Genomic DNA, 14,510 nt, shown 5'->3' with positions numbered 1-14,510 from the left:
AGCACTTACCCGGAGGACAGCAGGGAATCCATTACAGAAGGGGGCAGGAGAAATACACGGGAGCGGGAGCGGAGTGACATCAAGAAACAGGCCTCCTTTCCCAAGGGTTGTTAGGATCACTGAAATGCTCAGAAGCCACGGGGGGCGGGGGAGGGGCACTGAGACAGCACGGTGTGGACAGCAGTCCCTGACAGGGAAGAAGTGAGCAGCAGGCTCCATAAGATCACCCTCCCCGGTCACTGGGACATTGGTGGCCAAATCGCAGGCCTGACTTTCTAAATAGATGCCCCTCACCCCCAAATCGGCAACTCCCTGCTTTTGAACACAATTTCCCCTGGATGGTGATGGGGACCCCAAAATGGCAGCTCTGGGCTCGCTCCCTGACTCACAACCTTCTCCAGGATGAGGGTCGTCAGAGATTTTGCACAAACCCTCTGTAATGGGGACAATGACATTGTCCGAGCACAGGCTACAAGGGTAAGCAGCTGCTCCAGAGTCACTGAGCACACAGGCAGGCAGCAACCGGGTCCCTCTGACCTGCAAATGCCATCGCAAGTCGCGGTGAATGACAGTCCCTCTGGGAGCAGGGGACCACACACGTACATCTGGTCTTCTCAAGTGGTCATGTCCTGAAGTGTGCTAAGACATTAGACCAAAATGCAGATGTCAGAAGGGAAACTGACCATCTTGAAAAATTCAGAATTAAAGCTCCATGTGGAAAGAGAAATTATTTTGAAATGCAAAAATATGAACCCCAAGGTATCCATTGTATGTATCCAGGGTTCTGTGAATTATACGTTCTTGGGATGACGCACTTTTTGTTCTCTTAAGTGTAAAATAAATGTTGGAGTTTTCTTTTTTCAAAAGACATTCTTTGATGTCTGCTAATTATGAACCACTGGAGGTGGGACTGAGTCATAGGTGCTAAGAGGTATTATGGTCATTGACTAGATGACACAGGAAAGGGAACAGTGCTGACCTCGCCCACAATATGTTTGTAGGGGGATGTGTGTGCACATGTGTGTATATGTGAGTGTGTGCCTATGGGTGAGCATATTGTGTTATATGTGTGCCTGTATGTTTGTGCATGTGTGTGTGTGTGAGAGCACGCTTGTGACTCTGTTGTATGTGAACATGTTTGCGTGTGTGTGTGTGTGTGTGTGTGTGAGACTGTGTGTCTGTGTGTGTGTCCCTGAGTGTGTGTGTATCTATCTTTCTGTCTGAGGGGGACTTGGGCATAAAGTCAATGCCTGGGGATGGACCTATGGATCAGAAATTACCTCTTGAGACCTCTGGTCTCTAGAATTCTTTCCTGGACTGAATTCCCTCATTCCATCCCCAATCCCTGGGCAGTAGCCAGGCAGTGTAACTTTGTGACATTCCTGTATCCTTTCCAGCTTACACGTGGAAATTCTGTGCTCAGAAGAAAAGCTGATTTTTTTTTTTTTCCTAATTGTAGGACCTCTTGGGCAAGAAAACTTCTCAGTCAGCCTCCAGGTGGGGATTTATTCACTGAATATCCATATTTGCAAGAATGTTTTGAATGAAACATACAGTATGTTTCAAGACCAAACACATTTTGTTTCAAGACCCACATTGTAATAAAGACTTGAAGCCAGAGAACAGTCCTGGAATATTTCTTGCCTTCCCCAAAGGAATAGGGGCAGGTGAACTGGATGTGGGGATGGGACCCCGGAGTGGGTGGGGGGTCCACCCAAAATGGCTAGCGACCACCCATGTTCCTACAACCACACTGAAAACTGGAACAGTCTGAGAACCTCTACTGTAGCCACCCGGACAAGAACAGGTCACACAAGGATAGGTCTTTTCTGATCTCTTCAAGTCTCTGTTAAAATGTTTCTGTGGCTCACAATTCAAATACAGATTATTTCTAATTCGATTACCAATAATCTCTGCTTCGACATTATTCTCATTATTTTAAAGGAAGCCGTTTCTGTTCATTTTATTCCTTTAAGTGTGAGTGAGGAAGATAAAATGGGAAAAAAAAAAAGATTAAAGATCTTGGTTTCGTGTAAACATTTTTATGCATTTAATTTTTAAGGCACAAAGAGTTTATGTAGATCATATCACCATCTAAAATTACAAAGTTTGCACTAGTCACAAGTGGTATTCTGTTCATTGGCCACATGTAGATGTACCATTATATAACACTCGACTTGAAAATCTGACCCCAAAACAGATATGAAACATGCATGATGGGGAATGCTAGACACAACCTCCAAAAACAGAAAGGATTAACAAAGAAAGCCCCTGCACGAAACTGGAGCCTCTAGTAAGAAGGAATACAAAGTAGCCACCATATTATGGACTTTGGTTCTCTTATTGGACATTTGTCACTAAATCCCAGAAGAGTTGTTGTTAATGCATTTTATTCCTTTTTTTTTTAAGATTTGCTTAACTCATTTTAGAGAGAGGAAGAGCACAGGCATGAGGGGCAGAGGGAGAAGGAGAGAGAATTTCAAGCAGACTCGAGCCTGATGCAGGGCTCCATCTCCCCTGAGATCAGGACTAGAGCGGAAATCAGGAGTTGGATGCTCAACCCATTGAGCCACCCAGGTGCCCTGCTTACTCTTTTCCAAATAAATCCAATAAATTATTTTCCAAATAAATGCCCATAGAGGAAATGCATATTTTTTTTATTTTTTTTTAAGATTTTATTTATTTATTTGACAGAGAGAGATCACAAGTAGGCAGAGAGGCAGGCAGAGAGAGAGGAAGGGAAGCAGGCCCCCTGCTGAGCAGAAAGCCCGATGCGGGACTCGATCCCAGGATCCTGAGATCATGACCTGAGCCGAAGGCAGCGGCTTAACCCACTGAGCCACCCAGGTGCCCTATTTTTTTAATGAGCTTTTAGCATCAACCACAGGCTACCACCAAATAGACGAGAGGGTTTCTATAAGATGTATGTAAATATCAAAGGAGTGTAACCCCAAGAATGCTCGAGAATGCTCAAACCCAGAGGGGTTTTGATGCATATCTACACAGCCTTCCACATTGTCTCCCGTGCTTTCAGCTGGAGTCAGGCAGCCTAGCCCAGACACACTAAAGAGAGAAGCTGGCTGCAGGGCAAGGTGGCAGGCAAGCCACAGACAAACCAGAAAACTCTCCAGCCTAGAGTTTCCACTTCCTCCCCAACCTGACTGGTTACCAGAACTGCCCAAGAGTAGTCATCATGAATTCAGTCTCTCTGGAATTTCCCTGCCTAACCTTGAAATGACACTGCAAAGGCTGAAGAAGCAATGAGAACCAGGCTAGCCCCACAGCCCATCACCACCAAAGAAGTTCAGCTCTGGGTCTGAGGGTGACCATTAGAAAGAATCGAAGTGTGTCTGCTTCACATTTCACCACAGGGCAGGAGGGTCCTCCAAGGGGGAGCTGGTGTTGAGTGGTCCCCATGAAGGCATGGCCTCATGAGAGGGGGCAGAGCAAGAGAAGGCATCCAAAAAGAAGTTGGAACAAACGACCATGGGTGTTCTCCTCCACTGCCCTTCTGGGACAGGAGGCCCCTGGCATCACCAAAGTGGTGTCCAGGCAGAGAAGGGATCTCCCATAGCTCCCAGGCCCCGTGGTCCCTGCAGGACCCTGCGGGTTCATGGACGCCAACTCTCCACCTATGAAACCTGATCGCAAGCCTCCTCTAGCTCTGCAGGGTCAAATCTTTTTGGATCCTCTGTGGATGCCTTTTTGGATCCAAAGGCATCACCCACAGGTCCTCTCGCCAACTTCACAGGAATGGAGTTGGGTGCAGTGAAATCTGCAAGAGCTAAGAGAGGGGAAGATGTCCACCGATAAGTTATCAGCAATTATTTAGGTGGGGTGAAATTTTAGGTGGTTTCTTTTATCCCTTCCTTATATTCTCTGACATTGTTTTAAAATATTAAAATAGGCACGTAATCATCTTGTGACTACAAAAAGAGTATTTTTGTTCCAAAAAAAAAAACCCCAAAACCTACTACTGTAGAGGAGAAAAATAAGCTGTGTGTGACGATTAGGAAAACTATCAGAGACAGATGAATTTTTTTAAAAATTGGAGGAGGAATTGAACCCAAATCTAATTTGCTCTGAAACTTAAATTGCAAAACATATGCCCTAATATAATGGTTTACAGGGTCCAAGAATGCCAAAGAAGTAAATTAAGAAGTCAACTGGACAAGGGGTGTGTGTCACAATATGTACTGGTATTATTCCGATATACACGTAACTTGACAAATCACAAGGCCATGTACCATTTCGCTATGATACAGTATCATTAAAATATGGGCATTATGGTTATTGGAAGGAATACAAATGGTACACTCACAAAGAACACACACGCATCATAGCCTAGCTCATACAGCTGAAAATAAGACAGAAAACACTCTGGCTTCACTTCATTCTTTTTGCAACATCTGAATATGCATGTTCAATCTCCTGGTCAGCTGGACATGTATTCGTGAACTCATCCCTAGCATAAGCATTGTTCAAGTATCTCCAGATGCCAGTCATTTCAGAAGGAAATTCAAAATCTCTGTATCTCTTGGCCACAATCTGAAAATCAAGAGGAAACAATCAGCAAAGGAAAAGCCCACTAATGTAGACAATTAGATCAGACAATCCACTCTTTTGAGGTGTGTAATATATTCTCTTTTTGGAGTCCTGATGTATACTTCATACAGCCAGGCAGGCTACGCCCAAATTGCACTTTAACTTTGCAACAGGAAAGTCCATGAAAGCACTGGGCACAAAAGAGTGGCTCCAGGGGTGCCTGGGTGGCTTATAAGTCATAAGTCTGCCTTCAGCTCAGGTCATGATCCCAGGGTCCTGGGATGGAGTCCTGCATTGGGCTCCCTGCTCAGTGGGGAGCCTGCTTCTCTCTCTTCTGCTCCCCCTGCTTGTGTTCCCTCTCTCACTGTTTCTCTTAAAAAAAAAAAAAAAAAAAAAAGAGTGGCTCCTACACACACACAATCCCGTTCACCAGTTTATCCCAGATAGTCCTTGGGATCCACTGGCATGAATTTAGTCTCTACTTTGTTGGACTTCTCCTTGTCTTGCCAGCAGTTTGGGCTTTTGTGTGTTCTGTTGTTATGTTATTTGGTGCCTAAAGATTCCTGAGGCTCTTCAGTTCAGAATGTGCCAGATTTACTGTGAAGTGCTCTCTTTTTCTGCTTGTTGAGCCTTACCTCCTGAAATCCCAGATATCTGTGTATGTTATTCCTACAGATTTCCATCGTCCTATCACTGAAGAGATAATCTCAGGTTCAACAAAAGGACACAAATCTTATCCTCATGGAAATGGTGGATGTAAGGACAGGGCAACTGAGAGTGAACATCATGAGAAACATTACAGTGTGAGATGTTTCGTCTGGCTAAAGGGGTGTTGTTGGGGAATTTGTCAGAAAGGAGCGTATGTTCTGTTGGGCATTCTACCAGGCTCCTGGGATCTGGACTTTAACACATGAATCTGAGGAGATGCAATTCATCCCCTAACAGGGACCTAGGGCTACAAAATTCAGTTTTGCTCTGTTGCCTCCTATTGCATCGGTTTTTTGGGTTGTCTGGTTGAAGTGAACATGGGACCACACAAATGAGATCTTTGGGACCTATTACTCAGATCTTGCAGGCCAGAAGTCATTGATGCTGCATAAGACAATATATAACTGTTCAGAAACCCTACTAAACTGTTTAACATCTTTTACCTGAATTCAACCTTATTGCTATCAATGTTAAGATTCTGCTTTCCTTTTGTTTTGCGAAACACATTTTAATTTTTTAATTTTAATTTTTTTTTAAATTTTAACATTTTTTAGCAAATTTATTAAGTGTATGCCTCCTATAGACATAATCTTCTTTTTATGGTACCTATTCTGAATTTAATATTTATATTGTTTTCTGTCTTTCTGTGTATATTACTATATGTGTGTGTTTGTGTGTTTCTTTCTGGTCACTTGGAAGCTTATGGTCTATTTTAACTTTTCTCATGGTTTCCAGTATAACCTTAAATAATAGAGATTCTCTATTTCTTGATCTGTCAAGTTTAGATATCTATTTTCTCCTCATTATGACAAATGAAGAAATTAGTACAACTCTACACTTTTTTTCCATTTCTTCTCCCTTATCCCCCTTCCATTGGTTGTAAAAACATCCAAGTTTACCATGTTCTGATTCTGTTCTTTAACTATAATTCCCAACGTTGTTTAGTCTTTAGTTCTGTCTTTAGATTTAAAAAGGTTCTATGTTTATCACTAGCCTTTTATGTCACACACAGTCTCTATTCCTGGATTCTTATTTTGATGAACATTTTATTATTTCATCACAGAGAAGTTTTATTTAAAAAAAAAAATGCCTCAGGAGCGCTTATTTTATTAAGATTAGAAATCCAGGTAAAAGCGACAATTTACCTGGATATGAATTCTTACATCATACAATCTTTCCTTTGAGTCTCTATAACTATTAAACCACCATTTTCTGGGTTTTTTAAAAGATTTACTTATTTATTTTAGAGAGAGCATGTGCAGTGGGGGAGGAGGAACAGGGAGAGAGAGAATCTCCAGCAGACTCCCCACTGAGCATGGAGCCCGAAGCAGGGCACGATCCCACCACGCATGAGATTGCCACCTGAGCCAAGATCAAGAGTTGGAAGCTCAGCTGACTGAGCCACCCAGGGGCCCCTGTTTTCTGGGTTTTACTGTGGTCATGGAGATGCATGAGACCAGTCTGAATTTATTCCCTCTGTAGGTGGCTTTACTGTTTATTATTATTAATTATTATTATTATTATTATTATTAATTCTTTTATTGTGTGGACACCCAAAGTGTTCTTTTGATCCTCAAAGTTCAGAAATTTATCATTTAACATGTATCATAGTGTGTTGATTGTTCTGGATTTTACTTTTCCGGTCATGGCATGTTGTTTATACTGAAGGTTCAGATCATCCTTTAGTTCAAAATAATTTTCCCTCCTTCCTTCCTTTCTTTTTTCTCTCCTGTTCTCTGGTTCTTAACTATGTACATCCAGGAAATCTCTAATCACTTTTATCCTTTGCTGCTTCTCCACTCGATTTTGGATGATGTCTCAAGCCTGTCCTCCAGGTCCCTGATGAATTTCTGCAATGTCTTTTTCTGTGTCTTGCTATGTGTAATGTAACTTTTATTTTTGAAATTATTAAACTTGTCTTTAAGTTTTTGTCTTGAGTTCCACCAGCCTGATTTTCCTCTTCCTTGTGATGTTATAGTTTTTTGATATCTTGTTCCATCTCTGAGCTTTTTTTCAAAAGATCCATGTTCTCTTTCATGTCTTGAAGGTCACAGAGGAGAATCTGACTAGAATGTATTTTCATTTACTGGAGCAAGTCCTCATCGTCTATGGGTTTCTCATCTGCCCTTTCCTTTGCAGATCCTTCTTTTTCTCCTTTTTTCCCCGGTCCTTCCTGATCATCTCTATCCTCACAGAAGTCCTACTTAGGTTCTTACTGGTTATTAATCATCCTTCAATGAGGCAGACGTATTGGACTGAACACTTTTTAAAAGTAGTATGGAGGGCAAAGGGAGTGATTCACAGCAGCTGGGAGACCAATTTGAATGTCTACCCTCAAAAACTCTCTCACCAAACACTGCTCTACACTCCACCCCACAGACACATTAGGAGTAGGGTCAGGGTCAAGGTCAGAATCAAGATTAAGGTTAGAGCATCCTCTACTCTGAGACTCAAAGATTAGGCAGGAGGTCACCATGGCTAAAAATGAAGCGCAAGCAATTTACAGTCTCTCTCTTGACTAGTTCAAAGACTATTTCTATTCTCTACGCAGCAGCTACAAAGCAGAATGCCACATCCCTTCTTTCCACCCCTCTCCCCGTTCCTTCAGATTAGGGGACCAGTGGCAGAACACAAAGATAGCGCCTCTGCATGCTTTCTGCTTCCGCTCTCCCTCCCCAGAGACCTCTGCCCAGAAGTAATCTGTGTGGGGCTGTTCCCTTTTCTCCTCTCATGGCCCTAGACCTCAAAGAAGTTTGGGTTGGGCATTTCAGGACTGTACTATTTACTTTTGGAGAAATCTGAACTTTGCTAAAGATACAGGGAAGCCTGCACTGGCTCTGTGACACCTCACACTGGACAAAGTTTCTTAGTCTTTGAATTAGTGTTCTGTCCTTTTCTGGTTTTATGACAGATGAAGCTTTACTCTGTTTTTTTTTTCTTTTTTTTCATGTTATTTTTGATGGATTTCAGGAAAGAGAATAGATGATAAATTTCTTTACTCTCTCATCTTTTACCATAAATTCCTTTATACCAAGTCTCATTTCCCTTCCAAAGGTGCTCCATCCTGAAAGGTTATGAAGCTGTTTGGTATTTTCATTGCTCAATGGCTTTGAAGAATTTGCTCTATGGTCTTACACTGGAGCCAGGAACTTCTTTATTTTACTCCGAAGTTTACCCCATCTACTGAAATTTAAAATACTCTTTTCCTACAGGAGTGAAACAAGTGGCAATCGATGGTACATGGCTGGGGCATTTCTCTTGCTCTTTCCCAACCTCCACGTACCTCTGCGATGTTACACTAGTCGAAGCAATGACGACAAAACCACCGCTGTGAGGACTAAACCACACACGACCACATAAATAGCTTGTTGGAAAATGGCTCCCAGACGTAGAAGGTTTTGATGAGTTGAGATGCTTAATACTACATTTTAGGTGTTGGGGAACTGGCCACATTATTGAAAACAATATTCACGTAAGGGCTCAGACACATATTCAAGGCTTGAATTTCAAGGCAGTATCCTTCAAGCATACCCGGGAAAACAGAAGAAGAGAAACGGGGCAAGGGTTAGGAACGGAATCAGGAAGGAAGAAGAAATGCAGAAGCGAAAGGCAAGGCCATGATGAAGGCAGCCGGGGCTGCTGGTAGCCTGCGAGAGCCTCAGCAACACAGACAGGTGAGCCTAATTTGTAAATTTCTAAAAGTCAATGACATGCCTTATTAGATCACAGGGTCCTCAACTTGAAACTCCCTCTGTCTTCTCGCCCATCTGCCCGTCCTTCTACCAAGGACTTGGGTTTGGACTGGGTGGGATTTTAATCATCAAGGTGCCCCAGAACAAGGTTTAGGCTTCTTCCTGGGGCTTCTGAGGCTCCTGAGGGCCCCCAGTGTTGCAGTTGTGATGATGAAAGCAGTTAACACCTGTAAGTGACCTGAAGGCTAGGGATACCACTGAGAGGCAGCCATAACTCCAGAGGCCACGTGTTGGGCCATCTACTTTGGAATCCCCCAGGATCTCCCCCAGAAGTTCTGACTGAGGAGACCAGAGGCTGGATGGCAGGACTTACAATTCTAAAAAGCTCCCCCAAATAATTCTTATGCCTACTAATGCTAGAGAACCACTGGTCTAGGGAGCCTTTAAACCCTAAAATAAATGACACATGAAGCTGACTTCCTGTTCAACTATCTGGGAAGACACAATGCCAAATCTGGCAGAGGCCCAGCCAAGGAGCTGCTCCCTAGATGTAGGGGGTAGATATTAAGAGCTGAGAAGACACACCTCTGTCATCCCTATGCAGAGCCATTTCCCCAGCTAATCACCAACAAGTGACTGAGTTCACACACACTGCAGTGTTCCCAGATTCGGCACATCATCTCCAAGGCTCAAGCATTAAATGCCAGGTATAGTCAATGTTGCCCTCAAGTTGTCTTCATATAACTTTTCTTTAGGCTCTGGGGGTAAGACTTGGAACAAGACACAGTGAGGAGGGAGGGGTAGAAGCCAAGCTCCCAAAATGTTTCTTGAGACCACCTGAAAAATACCTGGGAATATACTTGTATCTGAGACTTAGGATTCGACCACCTCTAACAGAAAAAAAGCAAACAAATAAACAAACAAAATACCTGACTTTTTAACTCAAGAGTCTGCATTTTAGATTGTTTTGATGTCTGGTCAAAATAAAACAAAGCTCTATTCATGTATTCAGCACCTACGGTAGGAGGAACATCAAACCTTTATAATGTGGAGCTTGGGTAAGAGGTTACAGTCAGCTAACGTGAGCTCGTCCCCATCCAGGAACTTCCTTCCAGAAACAGCGATGTCCTCAGTACTGTAGGCATCGATTTCATCTGGCAGAGGGCTATTTAAGTAATTATCCAGCTTCTTCAGGGCCTTCAACAGGTTCTTCTCATAAACTAGAACATAAAGGCAAAAAAATTATAAAAATTATTGTCACCTTTCTCTAGATATCAAGGAAGGAGTCAATCACCTTTCCCTTCTGACACACGGCCGGGCAGACAGGGAACTAACTGGAGGGAGGGATGTAGATTTCTAAGATCTGCATAAAGGACTCACTCCTCCCTGGAAAATAATTCTGCTGTCTACACAACAATGCTCCTTCTTGGACCCATCCACTTATTCAGAAATATTTATGGGAAGCCCATAATGAAATAAGCACTGTCAGGAGCCTCCTCGAAACTGATGCCCATGGTGCAGCCGGGAATTCCTGGTGGGCATTCTTTTCCCCTCAAAATGTTTTTTTCTGGGCTCCCAACCTCGAGCTCCTGAAACCAATGTGCCGATTCAGTATTAGAGGCATTATTCCTCATTTCCAGATACAGGTCCCTACCCCCAGGGACATTAGTCAGAACTCCCGGGATCTTAGGAGCAGCCACACCAGAGGCTGAGCCAGGGGCCGTCCACACGGAGAACACTGAACAGGAAGACAGCAGGTACTCACTCTCGTTCGCATCCTTCTTGGTGTTTTTGATAAATGCGGAGAATTTGGCAAACACATCATTCCCTGCAGAGTTCGATTCAGGGTGTTGGGTCCCCAGCTTAGGGTACCTTGAAAAATTCAGAATTGGAGCATCACAGATAAGCAATGTTTGATTTGGGTTCATGCGAGTGGTTGGGGAGGTGGGGGGAGGCAGACAAGTCTTTCTCTGAGTGGATATAAATGAGAACACTTCCCTCTGGAATGTTCTCCTAATCTTTTTATCTCCAAGTCTTGGAAGCAATAGTCTAGGGAGAAAGCACTTGTTGTTCTCGTCCGGGCACACCTTGGACCCTGCTGGTCTTAGCTCCCTTCCAAGTAAGATGAAAGTGGGGCACTAGAAGGCTCATTTCTGGGTCCAGCACTCTGCAACATAGCATGCTACCCTGCACGCCTTACCTTCTAGCAGTGGACCTAAGAAATGGCCGACCCATGTGACATCAACCCACCTCCTCCCCCACTTCCTGCCATTAAACCATGATTGCCAACCTGCAGGTGCAGAGCAGAGAGACCCAGGCCTACCGTCACTCAAGGCTTCTGATCTCGCTCTGTGTTTTCTGTGGCACACCGCGGTACAGCAAAGGAAATGAAGTGCCGTGGCCACGGAAAACCAAATACACAGAAGCCAGGAGCTTTCAAACTGTCTGTGAAGGGGGGGAAAGTGACAATCGGGTTGTGAATGCTGGTTTTCGAGGCCTACCTCGGGGGAGCTAGTTTCTCCTCTAAGAACTCCTCGATCTTATTCACGTCCGTCTTGACTTCGCCATCAAAAGTCATAAAGGGAGGGTTTGTTCCAGGAGCCAGGTTTTGCAGGTCTGCGGGTTTCCTGGGGTAGGGGGAGGAGGGTGCGGTGAGCACCAGCTTTTGTATAAACAGTTGCCAACCTGCAGACTCATTTCTAAAGCTTAGCCAGGTCCTCCCCAGTTTATGGGGGCGGGGGGGCAACCCTTAAGAATGTCAACAGTGATCGTGGGTCTCCAAAATGTCTTACTGACAACAAAAGTGTGACGCTTCTCTGGAGGCAGAGGTGAGAAAGCAAAATCGCCCCCATTGTCATGGCAGGAGAGCTGCTCACACAGGCTTTGGAGAGGTTCTTGGCAGACCAGTAGCTAGAGGAGCGAGTTCCTTATGGTGCCCCCAACTCCTCCCGAATCCCGTTGGATCCAGTCTTGTTGTTGCGTGAGAAGCCCAGACTCGGGCTTCCGTTCAGGATCCTGACCGAGGATGGATGGGCCACGATATTGCCCTTGGGTCCTAGGAGTGTGTGAGTGTGAGTGTGTGCACGTGTGGGTGTGCCTGAGTTTTAAATGTGTGAGTGTGTGGTATGTGCGTGTGTTATGTGAGTGTGGGGGGGGACGCGAGTGCCGGTGAGAACGGGTGTGGGTGTGAATGGGTTTGCCAGGCGTAAAGTACAGTTCTTGCAGTAATGCGGAAGGCCCATCTTACCTCTTCAGGTCCACTGTTGTCACATTAAATATAACGCCCTTTAGCCAGAGAATCATAAAGAGGCGCTGGGAGAACGGGCAATTCCCAATACTCTCACCATCGTAACCAGCCTACGTGGAAAAAGGAATCTTCATCAGAGCCGGCTTCACAGTGGGAAGTCCCAGATTCCGCAACGCGCGGGCACAAAACCTTTACACATTTGTGTTAATGGTCCTAACACTGTCAATACCCTTCCGGGGCCATTTCACGGAGCCGCTGAGCCCCGCCAGGCTGAGGGTGGGGTAATCACAGGGACGGGCCGCACCGAGCATCTCCTCTTTCTTTCCCCCACTCACCACTTCCTGCCGCGCTGGGCCCCTGCCCAGCCTGCACACACGCAGAGCGCAGCCCCTGGGAACTCCCTTTGTTACCAAAGGCCCACAAGAAAGACATGCTCTTTGCCTCCTCTGTCTCACAATGGCCTCCAGAAGCAGTACCCCTCTTTCCAGGGGGAGCAGGCTTAGAAACCCACCGGCAGGTTCTCCCACCGAGACAGCAGCCCTCGTGGTCTCTGCGGTGCTCGTCTCCAGAATGAGAGGGGTGCATTGTACGCGTTCTAGATCCCCATACGCTATCAAACTTGGATATCCCCTCATCTGACTCACGGGGCCGCTGAGATGGGGAGCACTTCTACTGAGAAGGGGGCTTATTACACAGTTGGTGTTGAGAAGGGAGTGACTCTTCTCTGGGGACCCAAAGCAGGTCACATCCACACACACCTCCCCTAAACGTAGACACACACATACTAAATACACGTCCTTCTCAAAGGCAGGTGATGGGGACGAGAGGGGGGGCTCCACATGCCCTTGGAAATGGAGCAGTAGGATCAAGGGCAAGAAAAGGTGTTCCCAGATGCTTCTTTCTCCTGCCACCTTTCTCCCAAGCCTCAGGCCTCTGACAAGCCCGTGGCCCAATAAGATGCTGCTGGAAAGGCAAGAAGGGGGCTTTGACATGCTCTTCATATCTCCAGACGGCAAGCCCCACCCCCAGCCAGACCTCGGTGACAGAAACACAGCCACAGTTAACCCTACTGCCTATGGTTAAGAGAAGCGGCACAGGACAGAACCGCATCTGAGACCTGCCTCACAATACACGAGACAGGAAGCAAGCTGCTGGCTTGGGAACTGAAGAAAGGCTAAAACGGATGCCAAGAAAACAGGACCTTCAGAGAGATGGTGTCCTTAAGTCACCTGAAGGGACTGGGTTTTTTTCTTCTTTTTTCTTTTTCTTTCTTTTTTTTTTTTTTTTTCAGATTTTATTTATTTATTTGACAGAGAGAAAGGCACAGCAAGAGAGGGAACACAAGCAGGGGAGTGAGAGAGGGAGAGGCAGGCTTCCCGCCAAGCAGAGAGCCAGATGCAGGGCTAGATCCGAGGACCCCCAGGACTATGACCAGAGCCAAAGGCAGATGTTTAGTGACTGAGCCACCCAGGCACCCCTGGAGGGGCCGTTAATAATAAGATGTCCTAACATGCTATGGCGAGTGCTGCGAATTGTGTAGGACTGATGATTCACAGACCTGTACCCCTGAAACAAATAATACATTATATGTTAATATAAAGCCCACCAGGAACAAACAAAAAAATGAAAATTAAAAAAAATAATAAGATGTCCTAGAAATTAAGAGGGCAAGAGACTCCCAGTTTTCAAAAGACTTGATCAGACTTTTTACAAAAGACACATCCAAATGGCCAACAAGCTCATGAAAATGTTCCTAAAATCTGTAGGCAGGAGGCCAGTGCAAATTACAGCCACAAAGAGATCCCACGGCACACCTCCCCGAACAGCTACAGTAAAAAGGTCTGACAGTACCAAGTGTTGACAAGAATGCAGAGCAGCTGAACTGCCATTCGCCGCTGGTCAGAGAGCAAACGGCACAAGTCCTCTGGAGAACTGTTTAGCAGTCATCTACCAAAGTTAAACATAAACTCTATGGCGAGATTAGGCTAAGGGAAATAAATCAAACAGAGAAAGTCAATTATCATATGGTTTCGCTTATCTCTGGAGCATAAGGAATAGCGTGGAAGACACAAGGAGAAGGAAAGGGAAAATGAAGGGAGGGAAATTGGAGGGGGAGACGAACCCTGAGAGACCATGGACTCCAAGAAACAAAATGAGGGTTTTAAAGGAGAAGCGGGGAGGAGGTATTAAGATATAAAGGTAGGTATTAAGGAGGGCAGGGATTGCCTGGAGCACTGGGTGTCATACGCAAACCATGAACTGTGGAACACTGCATCAAAAATTAATGATGTACTGTATGGTGGCTAACATAATAAAAT

The 14,510-nt window shown here is 45.0% G+C and overlaps 1 protein-coding gene across 3 annotated transcripts in view; it reads right to left on the bottom strand.

Annotated features, from left to right (window-relative positions):
- CLIC6 (chloride intracellular channel 6) overlaps nucleotides 1–14,510 on the bottom strand; it is an 86,934-nt gene that overhangs the window by 38,292 nt on the left and 34,132 nt on the right. Inside the window, exons 2-6 of one of the 3 annotated variants that reach the window (XM_059392305.1) lie at nucleotides 12,193–12,302; nucleotides 11,447–11,572; nucleotides 10,711–10,817; nucleotides 9,984–10,165; nucleotides 2,027–4,548 (exon numbers count right to left, since the gene is read on the bottom strand). In XM_059392305.1, the coding sequence (XP_059248288.1) occupies nucleotides 4,387–4,548; nucleotides 9,984–10,165; nucleotides 10,711–10,817; nucleotides 11,447–11,572; nucleotides 12,193–12,302 (687 nt within the window). In that variant the 3' untranslated portion in view covers nucleotides 2,027–4,386. Of the gene's footprint in view, nucleotides 1–2,026; nucleotides 4,549–7,630; nucleotides 8,773–9,983; nucleotides 10,166–10,710; nucleotides 10,818–11,446; nucleotides 11,573–12,192; nucleotides 12,303–14,510 lie in introns of those variants that run through there. The other 2 variants (XM_059392307.1, XM_059392306.1) reach the window with 2 other exon arrangements.

Source organism: Mustela nigripes, chromosome 2, assembly GCF_022355385.1.
Source record: "Mustela nigripes isolate SB6536 chromosome 2, MUSNIG.SB6536, whole genome shotgun sequence".
In the NCBI taxonomy this organism is placed as follows: Eukaryota; Metazoa; Chordata; class Mammalia; order Carnivora; family Mustelidae; genus Mustela; species Mustela nigripes.
This window is presented reverse-complemented; position numbering and strand designations above follow the sequence as displayed.